This window comes from Ichthyophthirius multifiliis (genome assembly GCF_000220395.1).
Source record: "Ichthyophthirius multifiliis unplaced genomic scaffold scaff_1120509251306, whole genome shotgun sequence".
NCBI lineage: Eukaryota > Ciliophora > Oligohymenophorea > Hymenostomatida > Ichthyophthirius > Ichthyophthirius multifiliis.
Window position 1 is genome coordinate 15,754 of NW_004086003.1, and position 12,250 is coordinate 28,003.

The window sequence follows — 12,250 nt, forward strand, 5'->3', positions numbered from 1 at the left end:
TATTATTATTTATATATTTAAAAAAAAAAGATCATAACACAAGTATTTTACAAGCATTAATATTTTATTGAAAGATAAATCGAACGCTTAAATTGCTAGAAGAGAAATATAGATGTAAAAAAGATGATTTTTTTAGAATTCAATAACAAAGGGAACTTAGTATTTATAAACAAAATTCCTTCCTAAAAAATGCAAAAATAATTAAAATTAGACATTCCAAATACTCCCATTTCAATGAGTTATACTCAAATATTTTCCCAATGCGAGCAATTGCATTATAATATAAAAGAAAGTTACCAATAAAGCGCTTTTTTTTCATATTCTTATAATACAGAAGATAATAATGAAACCAGTTTATAATATTAATTAGTAGGAATTGTCAATGTAAAAAATAAAATTAAGTATATTTAATTGTACATAAGGGAAATTTTTGATGTATAAGAATTCGGAGATGAAGCATTATCTTCTATTTTGTTATCTAATAATAAATAGAACACAAAAATCAAAAATAAATTAAATTATTTCACAGCAGTAGAATCTAAAAATGTTAAAAAAAAAAAAAATAATATATATATATATATATATATATATATATATATATATATATTTAATTTATAAAAAATATAGATAATTTTATGTGATAATGATGCCAAAAACTCAACTGCAGTAGAATTTTTATCTTATTTTGAATAAAAGAAAGTCAATTAAGAAAAAAGGAGCTCTTTTTTAGGATTTTCTTAAGTATTTATAGCCGAAAAAAGGGAAATTTAATGCCTAAATTAATATGAGAATTCTCTATATATAAAAAAATTATTTCCTATTAAAAAAAAAAATACAAACAATATAGGAAATGAAAACAATTAAAAAACATAACATAATGAACATGCAAAATTAGAAGATTTAAAATTTGATAATCAAATAAATTAAAATTTGGACTCTTTTGAGTTAAATGTATGGGATTTAGATGAGAAAAAGAAAATTATACTTATTTGGACCATTTTTTAAAAGCGTGACTTTTTCAAAAAATTAAATATACCCTTAAAAAAATTCATAAACTTTGTCTATGCACTATAAATTAGATATAATAAAAGAAACAATACATTCCATAATTTCGATCATGCTTTAATGGTTATGCATGGATGCTATATGATAGGATGTAATACAGATGTAAAGAATTATATATCGGGATTATAGGAATTTTCATTAATTTTTAGTGGACTTTGCCATGATGTAGGCCATAGAGGGAAGTCTAATGTTTTTGAAGTCAATTGTATGTCTAAATTGGCTATAAGGTATTCAGATATTAGTGTTTTAGAGCAACATCATATAGCAACTACGTTTAAAATCCTAAAAACGCATGAAAATAATATTTTTAAAAACTTAACAATTTCTAAAGTTGTTTAAATAAGAAAATATGTAATAAATAATATTCTTGCGACAGATATGAGCAAACATTTTAATTATTTAAAAGATTTTTAATAAAAATTCATTGTTTCCTAAAAATTAGAAGAAAATGACTCAAATTTACTTACGGCAATTGTTATTCATACATCAGATTTTTACCATACAGCATAAAAATTTGAATTAAGTAAATAATGGAGTGTTAAGGTTAATAAGGAGTTTTCTTAATAGTATATAGAGGAGGGAAAACTAGGTATTCCATAAACTCATTATTTGAAAGATTTAGATAAAATGCGTATTTTGGCAAAAAATGAAATTGGATTTATTTAAATGATTGTATAACCTCTTTGGGAATCATTAAATAAATTTCTTAATAATTAATTAAGTTTATCGGTTAATAATTTATAAGAAGTGGTTATTTAATGGAATATTCTATATGAATAAGCTAATAAAAATGAGTAGGAAGAACAAGTAAAATGATATATTTTCATATATAATTTGAATAAATATATAACTACTTTATTTTATTTTTTAATAAAAAAAAATAAAAATAATGAAAAAAATAAAAATAAATAGACATTTTTTACTAATTAAAATATAGTTTTTTTTACATTTTTTTTTGAGAAAATTTAATTTTTCTTATACCAAAAATAAAAAAAGAAAATTAAAATGATAAATTATTTTATATATAATCACAAAAATATAAAAAATATTTTTATTTATTTAAAAAAATTTATGTCCATGTATAGAATTATTATTTATTTGATTTATAAATAAAACCATAATAATATGTTTATTAAGAATAAGTTAATTATAGTTTAAAAATTATATTTTCAAATAAATAAATAAATAAATAATATTGTAAATAATAATTGTCATTCATTATTAAATAATATTTTTCTTTTTAGATATATTTACTATATATATTTTATTTAAGTAATTTTTATATATAAAAATAGTTAATTGATAAAATATTTATTATAATATTTATATTAAATAAGAAAATCGTGTTTATCGAAAAAAGAAAAATTATAAATATAGTTTTATTTTATATTATAAAGATTTATAAATAGTATATATTAAATAAAAATAATTTAATTATATTAATAAATTATTATAAAAGAAAAAATAAATTATATTATATTTAGCTATAAAAACTTTTAAATAATAATATATTTTATATCTTGATATATTAGACTAATTAATTAATTAAAATATAATAAATAAATATGCATTATATTTTGAATAATATTATCATTTAATATAAATATTTAAAATAAATTATATGTATTTATATATTATTTAAATGTATATATTAAAAAAAAAAAAATTATTAAATTTAATATGTGTGTTTTGACATTTATTTTTTAAAAAATATGATTATAATTTTAATATTAAATTAATAAAAAGAAAAAATAAATTAAATAATTATAATAAAAACAGATAATCTGAAATTTAAATTTTAATTATATAGTGGAATTAAATAATAAATTATTATTATTATTTTTATTATTATTATTATTTTTATTATTATTATTATTATTATTTATTTTACAATATTTTATTTTATTAATTTAATACTTTTCTTAAATAATTTATCTTCTTAAATATATTAAAGAATTTTTTAAAATTAATTTATTTTACTTAAATAATTAATAAAAAAATATTTATTTTATAATTATTTATTACTTATTTCAATATTTTTTAACTCATAATTTTATATTTATATTCATTTTTTTTTAAATCATATATTATTATGATTAATATTTTTATATATATTTAATTTTTTTATATATATTTAAAAATAAATATTTTATTTCCTAATATATATGTATGTATAATTATTTTTTTACTATTATTTTACGAATATTTTTATAATTGTAAATAAAAATATCTTTACTTTAAAAAAAAAATATTAAATATAATTTTAAAAATAATTAAAATTTTATTTATAATAAAATTATATTTTATAATTTTATCATTTTTTATAATATCCATATGAACCTTCATTTATTGCAATATATAATTTTTATTTCATAATTTCTTTGCATGAATATTCTGGTATTTCTTAAAATAAAATAATAGTAAAAATAAATAAAGTATATAATAATATAATAAGAAATTAATTAAAAAAAAAATATTTTAATAAAAAATAAAAAAATCAAAAATAAAATAAAAATAATTAAAAATTTTTTTTATAAATTTAAATATATTAAATATATATATATTATTATAAATATATTTTGTTATGTTCTTTTTACTTAAATATATATAATTTTTTTACATTAAAAAGATAATTATAAAAATAAAAATTAATTTAGAAAATAAATAATAAGAATAATTATAAAAAAAAAAAATTATTAATTAAAAAGATTAAATATAAATTAATTAAAAATAAAAAATGTTTAAAAAATGATAATTATAAAAAAATATTAAATTATTACCTAAAATTTTACCACATGTTCTGCCTATTGGTAAACTGTCTTTATTCTTATTTTTACAAATAGTAATTCTAAAATTTTTAAAGCCTTCAAAAGGCACTTTAAACGACCCAGTTACAAAAAAAGAAAAGCTGCTCTCTGTTCTTGAGAAAAGTTTTCCAAAATATCAAAAAGCCAACTAATTTATATACTTTATGAATTAAAATCTTAGGTTTTGATATATTTTTTCATTTCATAAATATCAATATAACTTTCACCAGACAACTTCAATCCAAATTCTTACAAATTTAAAATTCTAATAAATTTATAAGGAATAACATCATAGAATCCTTATATAAAAGCCTTAATTTAACTTTCAACTAATTTAATCATCCAAAACTCAGCAACTAGTTTAACATATTCTTTTTTATTTTATTCATTTACCTGAATTTAATCGCCTTTTTCTTTCAAAAGTACACAATTTTAATACCCAAATTATTAAAAAGAATAAGTAAAATTCAAAGCCAAATCTTCTTTAGAAATATCATTTTCTAAAATCCAAATAAGTCCTTTAGTTAATTCAGGGTCAATATCTTCCAAATCACTTATATATAAATCTAATCCTAGAATTTACTTAAGAAAAGATTAAGTTAAACTAATCTCACAATCGAAATCATCAATTATTGATTTTGCCAAAAGCCTTCCTGCGAATTTAAAATGAGTCAAATAATCTGGAATAAAACAGGAAAAAGGGGAAGGCTACATCGTAATTCCATTCTAAGAAACTTAAAAGAATCCTTTTAAAGGATCCAAAAAATCCTTAAAGGCCAAAGGATAAAATTCCCTTGATAATCCTCCCATATCATATCCATTTTCACCCATAAAGGTAATTTATAAACTATGCTAAATGAAAATTCTTAAAGGTATTCCTATAATATGACTTAAAGTGTTATTCCATATATTTTCCCTACTTATATATATATGAGTCTATTACAAATATTATTAATTATCAGAATCATAAGGGTCATTTTCAGATTTTTTGTTATAGTTTTTAACATTATATTGGATTTTTAATAATTTTAATTTAAAGTCTAGACGCTTAAAATTTAGGTTAAAAAAGAAATTCTACCAAATTTAATCGTCTTTAGTTTATTTATTTAAACTTTCCAAAAATAAATCTTAAAATTTTTCTAATAAAATACTCAATAAATCTTACATATTTAAATTTTCATATTTATAATTTTATATTTATTAACTTTCTTATATATCTTGAGGTTCATTTGTATATATTTTATTCAGAACAGGCAATTCGGATTATTCTTCACTTTACATAAAGATAGTTTAGTAAAAATTAATAAATAAACTCAATCCATTAAAATATATATTCACATAAGAACTATTAAATTATTAAATTTAAAAAGAAATATCTATTAACTCGAAAATTTAATAAAAAAATTCTATAAATGCTTATTTTCTTCAAACCATAAATACCTAAATTCTTATTTAATATTATTCTTTCTTTTTCGAGCATTTAATACCAATATTCATCGGCTTATTTTTTATCTGATTTTTTCAATTATTCATATTTTTTTTTATGTGTTTTCATTTCTTATTTTACTAAAAAATCGATTTTTTATAAAAAAATATTCACATATTAATAAATTATTCCTAAATATTTTTCAAAAAATTCTTTGTTTACTTTAAAAACCATTTTAAATTGTAAATTTAGACTTTTAATAACATTAATACTATTTTAATTTTTAAAATCTTCGTTTAAATTTTCCAAATTATACACATTATTTATCCTTTAATTTATACTTCTTAACTCCTCTATTATTTAGCCTAAAACCAAAGAGGATTCCTGACTAAATTTTTCGAAAAAATAACAGGAAAATCTTTCGAAATATTTTTTTTCATTTAAATCTTTTTCTAAATAACCTTTTTTAATACTTTTCTCGTCATAAAAACCATAGTAAATATAAAAATCAAATAATTTATAATAATATTATAATTCTTAATCTTTTTTACTCGAACTTTTTAGTATTTTGTATCCAAAAACAACATTATCATTTCCAATATTTTCTATATATAAAATTTTTTACCTATACTAATATATAATGTCTTAAATATAATTAATTATTTATTTTTATTCATTTAAAATAAAAAATTTATATTATTTTTTGGTTTTTTTATATTCATTTTTTTCAAATGATTAAAAAATTTAAGAAATTAAATCAAATATATTAATAAAAACTTCTTCTTTTTTTAATATATCATATTTAAATTTATCAAAATTTTATATTAGAAATATTTTTTATTATTTGTTTAATTGATTTATATTTTCATAGTTTTTTATATTTTCATTAGTTTTTTTAAATAAATAAAATTCGACTTCTTTTTAAAATTAATAATTATTATTAAAAATTAGAAAACTATCAAAATATATCCAAAAAATCTTATAAACTTAAATTCCTTAATAAAATATACAATTTTAAACATATTCAAATAAGTTTTATATAATTCTAATAATTTTAAGCTTTAAGTATTTTTTATATGTAAACTATATTTTATTTAAAATATTTAATATATATATATATATATATATATATATATATATATATATATATATATATATATTGAATTTTTTAAATACATTTTATTTTTAAATCTATTTATATTATTTATATTTTATTTACTTTTAATTTCCTTTTAGTATGATCGGATTTACTTTCAAATAATTCAGCGTCCTAATACAAAATATTATCCAAATATTAAATACCTGTCTATTTTTTTTGCATAATTTATTTTAATAAATATAGAATCAATCCACTTATTCTAAAATAGTTAATAGGATTAATAAAAGCAATATCTAAAGCAATTTTAACTTAAGGTAAAAGTTCTCTCTATAAAATTACATAAATTATTAATTTTATTGCCACATCTTACGAAATAATAGGTATTTTTAGAATTTTATTTATATAATCGTTTTCCTTTTATTAATTATTATCTTCCTAGTTTTATTTTCAATTAATAATTATTTTAAATATAATATTTAACATATATATTGAATAATAAAATATACTTTTTCTGATTTTATTTATTTTAGACTTAAATAATTTTAAGAAGTTTATTTTTCTAATGAACTTTTTTGATTAAAATTCTAATTTTCTGAAATTTTTTCTTCTTCTTTTTCTTCTGAATCTTCTTAATCTTCTTAATTTTTAATTTCTTTAAAAAAGAATTCATTTTTTGTTCTTTTAATAATTTCAAAATACTCTTAATTATCCTTTTTTTATTCTTCATTTAAATTTTCAATAAAATCTTAATCTTAACTAAATATTAACTACCTTTATTCTTTTAAATTAAATTATTTTCTAAATTAGTTAAAATCATCCGAATGTAAAATTTCTTAAATTGCTTTTTAATTTTATTTCTATTCTTCTTTATTATTAAAAAATTTATTTACTGAAAATTTCTCCCTTTCCAAAATAATTTTAAACTTCAATAATTTCTGCTTTTAATATTTTTCCTATCCCTTTTTTAAATAAACACTTTTATCATAATCTTCCAAACCAAAATAGTAATCCTCGTCTAAATTGTATAGTTACAAGGCATTTTAGGGATACCCATAATTTTAAGGTAATTTATTATTTTATTCATCTTAATTATCAGACTCACTATTACATTACTATTAGTTAAAATATTAAATTTTATTAATTTATTATTCTTTTTCTTCTTAGATATTATCCTATTCTTCTTGAATTTAACTTAATATATCTTATAAAGGCTTTTATTCAATATTATGTGATTGATAAATAAATTTATCTTATTCTTTATTTAGTTATTGGTTTTCTTTTAAATAAAATTGTATTTTTAAATTCGAGTTAAAATTTAGGGAAATTTAATTGCTTTTTGGAAAGGAAAAAAACTGTTTTTTTAGCAATATTAATTGGTCTAAACTTCGAATTTAATTTCTTTAAAATTTATTAATTTCATATTCTTCTATTTATTCGAAAAGACCTTCAAACCCTTTAATATCATTTTATTCGAAAATAACTTAATATTGCATTGCATTTTTTTATTCTTATTAATTTTATATAATTTATTCTAAGACTTGACTAGTCTATTAATTTTTATGGTTATTATTTAAACTAATTTAATAATTGTCTTAATATATATCGTTTGCAAATTAATTAAATTAGTCTTCCTCTTTTATTTAATCAAAAATATCTTATAAATTAATATTTTCATTTGTTTGTTTTTCATTTAAAATACCAAAAATATCACTTAAAGTTATTTTATAAATTTTATCAAAACTTTAATTTTATTACAAAGCTTTATCAAAAATAGCCTAATAAATAAACTCATAAGCTTTTATATACCCATCTAATATTTCAAGGCAAAAAATATTAACAAATTCGTGAATTTTTTCACTTTTTTACAAACAAAAGGTATATAAACTTAATATTTTAAACCCATCTTCTATATTTTTGTCCTTTATATTACTTATTAGATTCTTAAAAAAGTTAAAAATTCCATCAAAAGCAACAAAAGCCTTAAAACTACTAAAAAAATGTTCATATTTAATTAACTTTTTGATAATACACATAGTTTTATACAAAACATTTTTTAATAAAACGTTATTATTTTCCTTATTCAAATCATTAAAAACTAGCACATTTAATACATTCTAACTCGTATAATTAGTAGATAACATTATATGTATTAAGAAATTTAAAAAGGAGTCTCCTTCATAAAAAATAAGGCAATCAATTACCTATTTTATTAAATAAGTATTTTTTACTTTAAAAGAATCAAAAGATGGTATTAATAATCTATCAAATTAATTAATTAAAACAATTAAAACTTATTATAGGTCTTATCCATTTATTAAAGAAATTTTTTATTAGAATTTAAATTATATTATCAATTCCTAATATGTTTTAAGTATCTATTCTATATATAAATCAATTATGAATTAAAAAAAATTGAATTATTCGTCACTTAATTGAATTTTTCTTTTCAAATTAATATTATATTAATATATAAATAAATCAATATCTTTTATTCGATAATATTTCTTTTTAACTTCTTATTATTTCTATATAGCTTTTTCGATTTATTTATCATAGTCTTTATTATCCCCTTCATATTATTTTTTTTAGTCTTCCTTCTTTTTATTTATTTAAACTTCAAATTCATTTTATTAATTTTCGATTTCAGTAAATTCCTCACCTATTTATTCAATAAAAATTTCGTCAATTATACTTGAAAAAATATTAGAATAACTAACACTATATAAACAGTTAAAATTTTAAATAATTTTTTAAAAATCATCTTTAATTAAGCATTTTTTTAATTATTCTTAAAGTTCTTAATTATTCTAAAATTTAAGTTCTCCAATAATAAATCTTTAAACCTTCTAATAAATTAAACATTTGAATTATTGTTATCCTTTAAATATAAATAATGTAGATATAAAATAAATCAAATATCTCTTTATTTTTCCTAAAACTTTCTAAAGTTATTCCAATTATTATTCACTATCAATATAATACTCATATTAGAAACAAAATTATATTATTTAATCTATTTTATCTAATCTCTAATCCAAGACTAATACATTAATACTTTATAAATAGCAAAGACTATATTTAATAATTTTAAATAATTATTGATTATTATTTTCGAATTAACCTTAAAGTACATTTTATTAAAGGAAAATTAAAATTTCTACATTAAAATCATAAAATTATTAAAGTTCGAATTATTTTAATTTAATTTTAACTAAAACAAGTTTTCCTTTTTTTATTATTTTTTTGAATTTCATTTAAAAAAAAGCATTTAAAAAATGACTTTTATAATTTTCAAAACTTTATTTAATATCTTAAAAATAGTCTTTAAAAGAAATATAATAAAGTATTTTTTTATTTTTTTCAAAAGAGTTTTTAAAGTAAGAATTTTATAAGCAAAAAAATAATAAAGAATTTTAAAATTAAATCAAATTTTAAAAATCACATTTCTATATATTTATTTTTCCACTTTTAAATAGGTTTTAAAGAAAACCTGCTATAAAATAAACTTGGATTTATTCCCTTTAAGCAGTTTGTTTTTGAGATATTTAAACAAGGAGATTATTTTGGTTATTTTATTCAAATTCTTAAGGAAGTTCTTATAAAAATCTACATATTTCGTAAACTAAAAACAAGTAAATTTATTTTTACAATAAAAAGCCAGATTTATACGTATATTTATATTCATTTTTATTATTTTCTTCATTTTATTATTACTATTTATTATTATAAAACTTAAAATGATTATCTTATATCTAAATTTCAGCCATAATAATAAATTCAAGTATATAACTATAATCTTAATAAATCCCTTCTTATAAAACACAAACGTTAAAAAACTTATTAAATAAACAACTTAAGCTTTAACAATAATTAGATAAAATTAAAATATCACTATTCATTTTTATCTATATATCATTATTTAAAGATTTTAATATGCTTATTTTCTTTCTTTTTTTTGTTAAAATAAATAAATTCTTTTCCAAAATATATATTTCTATTATCAAATCGCTTAAAATTTATGGGCTTTATTCTAATTGAGTAAATTAGACATTTTAATTATTAGTTAATATAAAGATAAGTCTTGAATATAGACAAATATATTAGATTATATTAAAGCAATGTTATATTAAAAAATCGTTATCTTTATTATTTAAAAGTAAGCTTTTACAATAAATGGTATGTTAATATAAATACGAAAGAAAATTTTAAGCTACTTATGTTTCTAAATATGGTTTTTCGGTTTTTTGATTAGATTTTTTATCATTGAAAACTTTAAGGAGCCAAAAAACGGAATAAAAGATAGAAATTTATTTAAAAAATTCTTATTTTATTTCACTTTGAGAAAAGCACGACAATTATACTTATGAAAAAAAGAGTTTTTTTAAAAAAGTATTTAACAATTTAAAATCGGATTCTTTAAAAAAAGATACTGTTAAAATATAAAAAGGGAATTATTAAATAGTATAGGATTTTTCTTTATCGAAAAAGTAAAATTTTTATATTAGATTGAAATAATTTCTTTAAAATAACAAAAGGTTAAATGATTCGAAAAAATCAGTTTATATTCCAGATTTTTAAAGTTTTTCTAATTATTATTTTTAATAAAACTAGTAGTTTTATTTTCCTAAAGAATCAAAGAATAAATCCAAATCATAAATAATTAAAGTCTAATTTATAATTTCTTAAATTAATTTCAAAGGGAAATTCTCTTTTAATAATGGTGCTAAATTACTAATACTTAAAATATTATAATAAAAATAATTTAGCAAATTATATTATTAACCAATTTAATATAATTCGTATTTTTCTTAACTATTACCTATCTGATCTATTAAAAACTACAAATTATCAAACTGATTATAATCATAATATTAAATATTTTATTAATTAATGATTTATTTTAACTTCTATTTATTAATTTCTAAAAAATCAATAAAAAACTTAAAATACTTAATTAAAAAACATTAAATTTAATCTTAATATTGAGCGATAATATATTATTCATTTAATTATATAAAAAACTAAGTCTATATAAAATGATAATTATTTAAAACAGAAAAACCATTTAAATATTTAAAAATAAAATTAATTGTTTTTTCTAAATAATTTGAATTATGCTAATCATCATTTTTCAAATCTTTTTTTTTAAACAAAAAATAAATGTTATTAATTATTATGTTTTTTTATTTTACATTAAAACATATTTACGGATAAAATATTAAAAGGTTAAATAAATAAAGTTGATCCTTTTTATTAAATAAATCTAATAATAGATCTTGTATAGGCATAGTCTTTATAAGGATAATCTTTTAAATAATTAAATAAATCATTAATAAAATGCTTATCGTAAATATATAAACTTATTTAATTTAAATATTATAAACAAAATTAAGAATAAAGGTTTTCTATATCTTGTTAAAATTTTTAAGGAAAATTTTAATTATCAGAATTTGTAAAAAGTATAATTAAAATTTAAATAATTATTTATTAATTATTTACATACTTAAAAATTAATTACATCATTTAATAAGTAAAATATTAATCTTAAAAGTAAAGTATATAAAAATCTTGCAAAAAAAACTTAATTAAAATTTCTTCAAATTTAAAAATTTAATTTATATCTAAAATGATTTAATTAACATTAATATTTTATAAAATAAAATAAATAAAAAAATATCCATAAGGGCAATCTAATATATATATATATATATATATATATATATATATATATATATATATATATATTTATATATATATATATTTATATATATTTTTATTTACTTTTCTATATGTAGTTTCTATAAGCATAATCAATTAAATTTTAAAAAGTATTTTTTTATTATATGATAATCT

General features: G+C 16.0%; 1 protein-coding gene across 1 annotated transcript, besides 16 other annotated features; it reads right to left on the bottom strand. All coding sequences in view use genetic code 6, as the record gives it.

Annotated features, from left to right (window-relative positions):
* The first annotated feature begins 565 nt into the window (after positions 1 to 565).
* Positions 566 to 607: a microsatellite.
* A 2,284-nt stretch (positions 608 to 2,891) lies between these two features.
* Positions 2,892 to 2,948: a microsatellite.
* A 213-nt stretch (positions 2,949 to 3,161) lies between these two features.
* Positions 3,162 to 3,203: a microsatellite.
* Positions 3,204 to 3,334: 131 nt separating this feature from the next.
* Positions 3,335 to 3,376: a microsatellite.
* Positions 3,377 to 3,379: 3 nt separating this feature from the next.
* IMG5_178870 (ubiquitin- hect domain protein, putative) lies at positions 3,380 to 4,703 on the bottom strand (the record flags this gene model as incomplete). Its single annotated transcript, XM_004027603.1, has 3 exons — positions 3,380 to 3,468; positions 3,846 to 3,891; positions 4,266 to 4,703. The coding sequence occupies 3 exons, from the start codon at positions 4,701 to 4,703 to the stop codon at positions 3,380 to 3,382; spliced, it is 573 nt and encodes a 190-aa protein (XP_004027652.1).
* Positions 3,471 to 3,518: a microsatellite.
* Positions 3,471 to 3,589: a microsatellite.
* Positions 3,551 to 3,591: a microsatellite.
* Positions 3,688 to 3,736: a microsatellite.
* Positions 4,116 to 4,149: a microsatellite.
* A 333-nt stretch (positions 4,704 to 5,036) lies between the features above and the next one.
* Positions 5,037 to 5,073: a microsatellite.
* Positions 5,074 to 6,154: 1,081 nt separating this feature from the next.
* Positions 6,155 to 6,194: a microsatellite.
* Positions 6,195 to 6,404: 210 nt separating this feature from the next.
* Positions 6,405 to 6,458: a microsatellite.
* Positions 6,459 to 6,463: 5 nt separating this feature from the next.
* Positions 6,464 to 6,505: a microsatellite.
* A 333-nt stretch (positions 6,506 to 6,838) lies between these two features.
* Positions 6,839 to 6,872: a microsatellite.
* A 140-nt stretch (positions 6,873 to 7,012) lies between these two features.
* Positions 7,013 to 7,052: a microsatellite.
* A 5,038-nt stretch (positions 7,053 to 12,090) lies between these two features.
* Positions 12,091 to 12,168: a microsatellite.
* Positions 12,169 to 12,250: the final 82 nt, after the last annotated feature.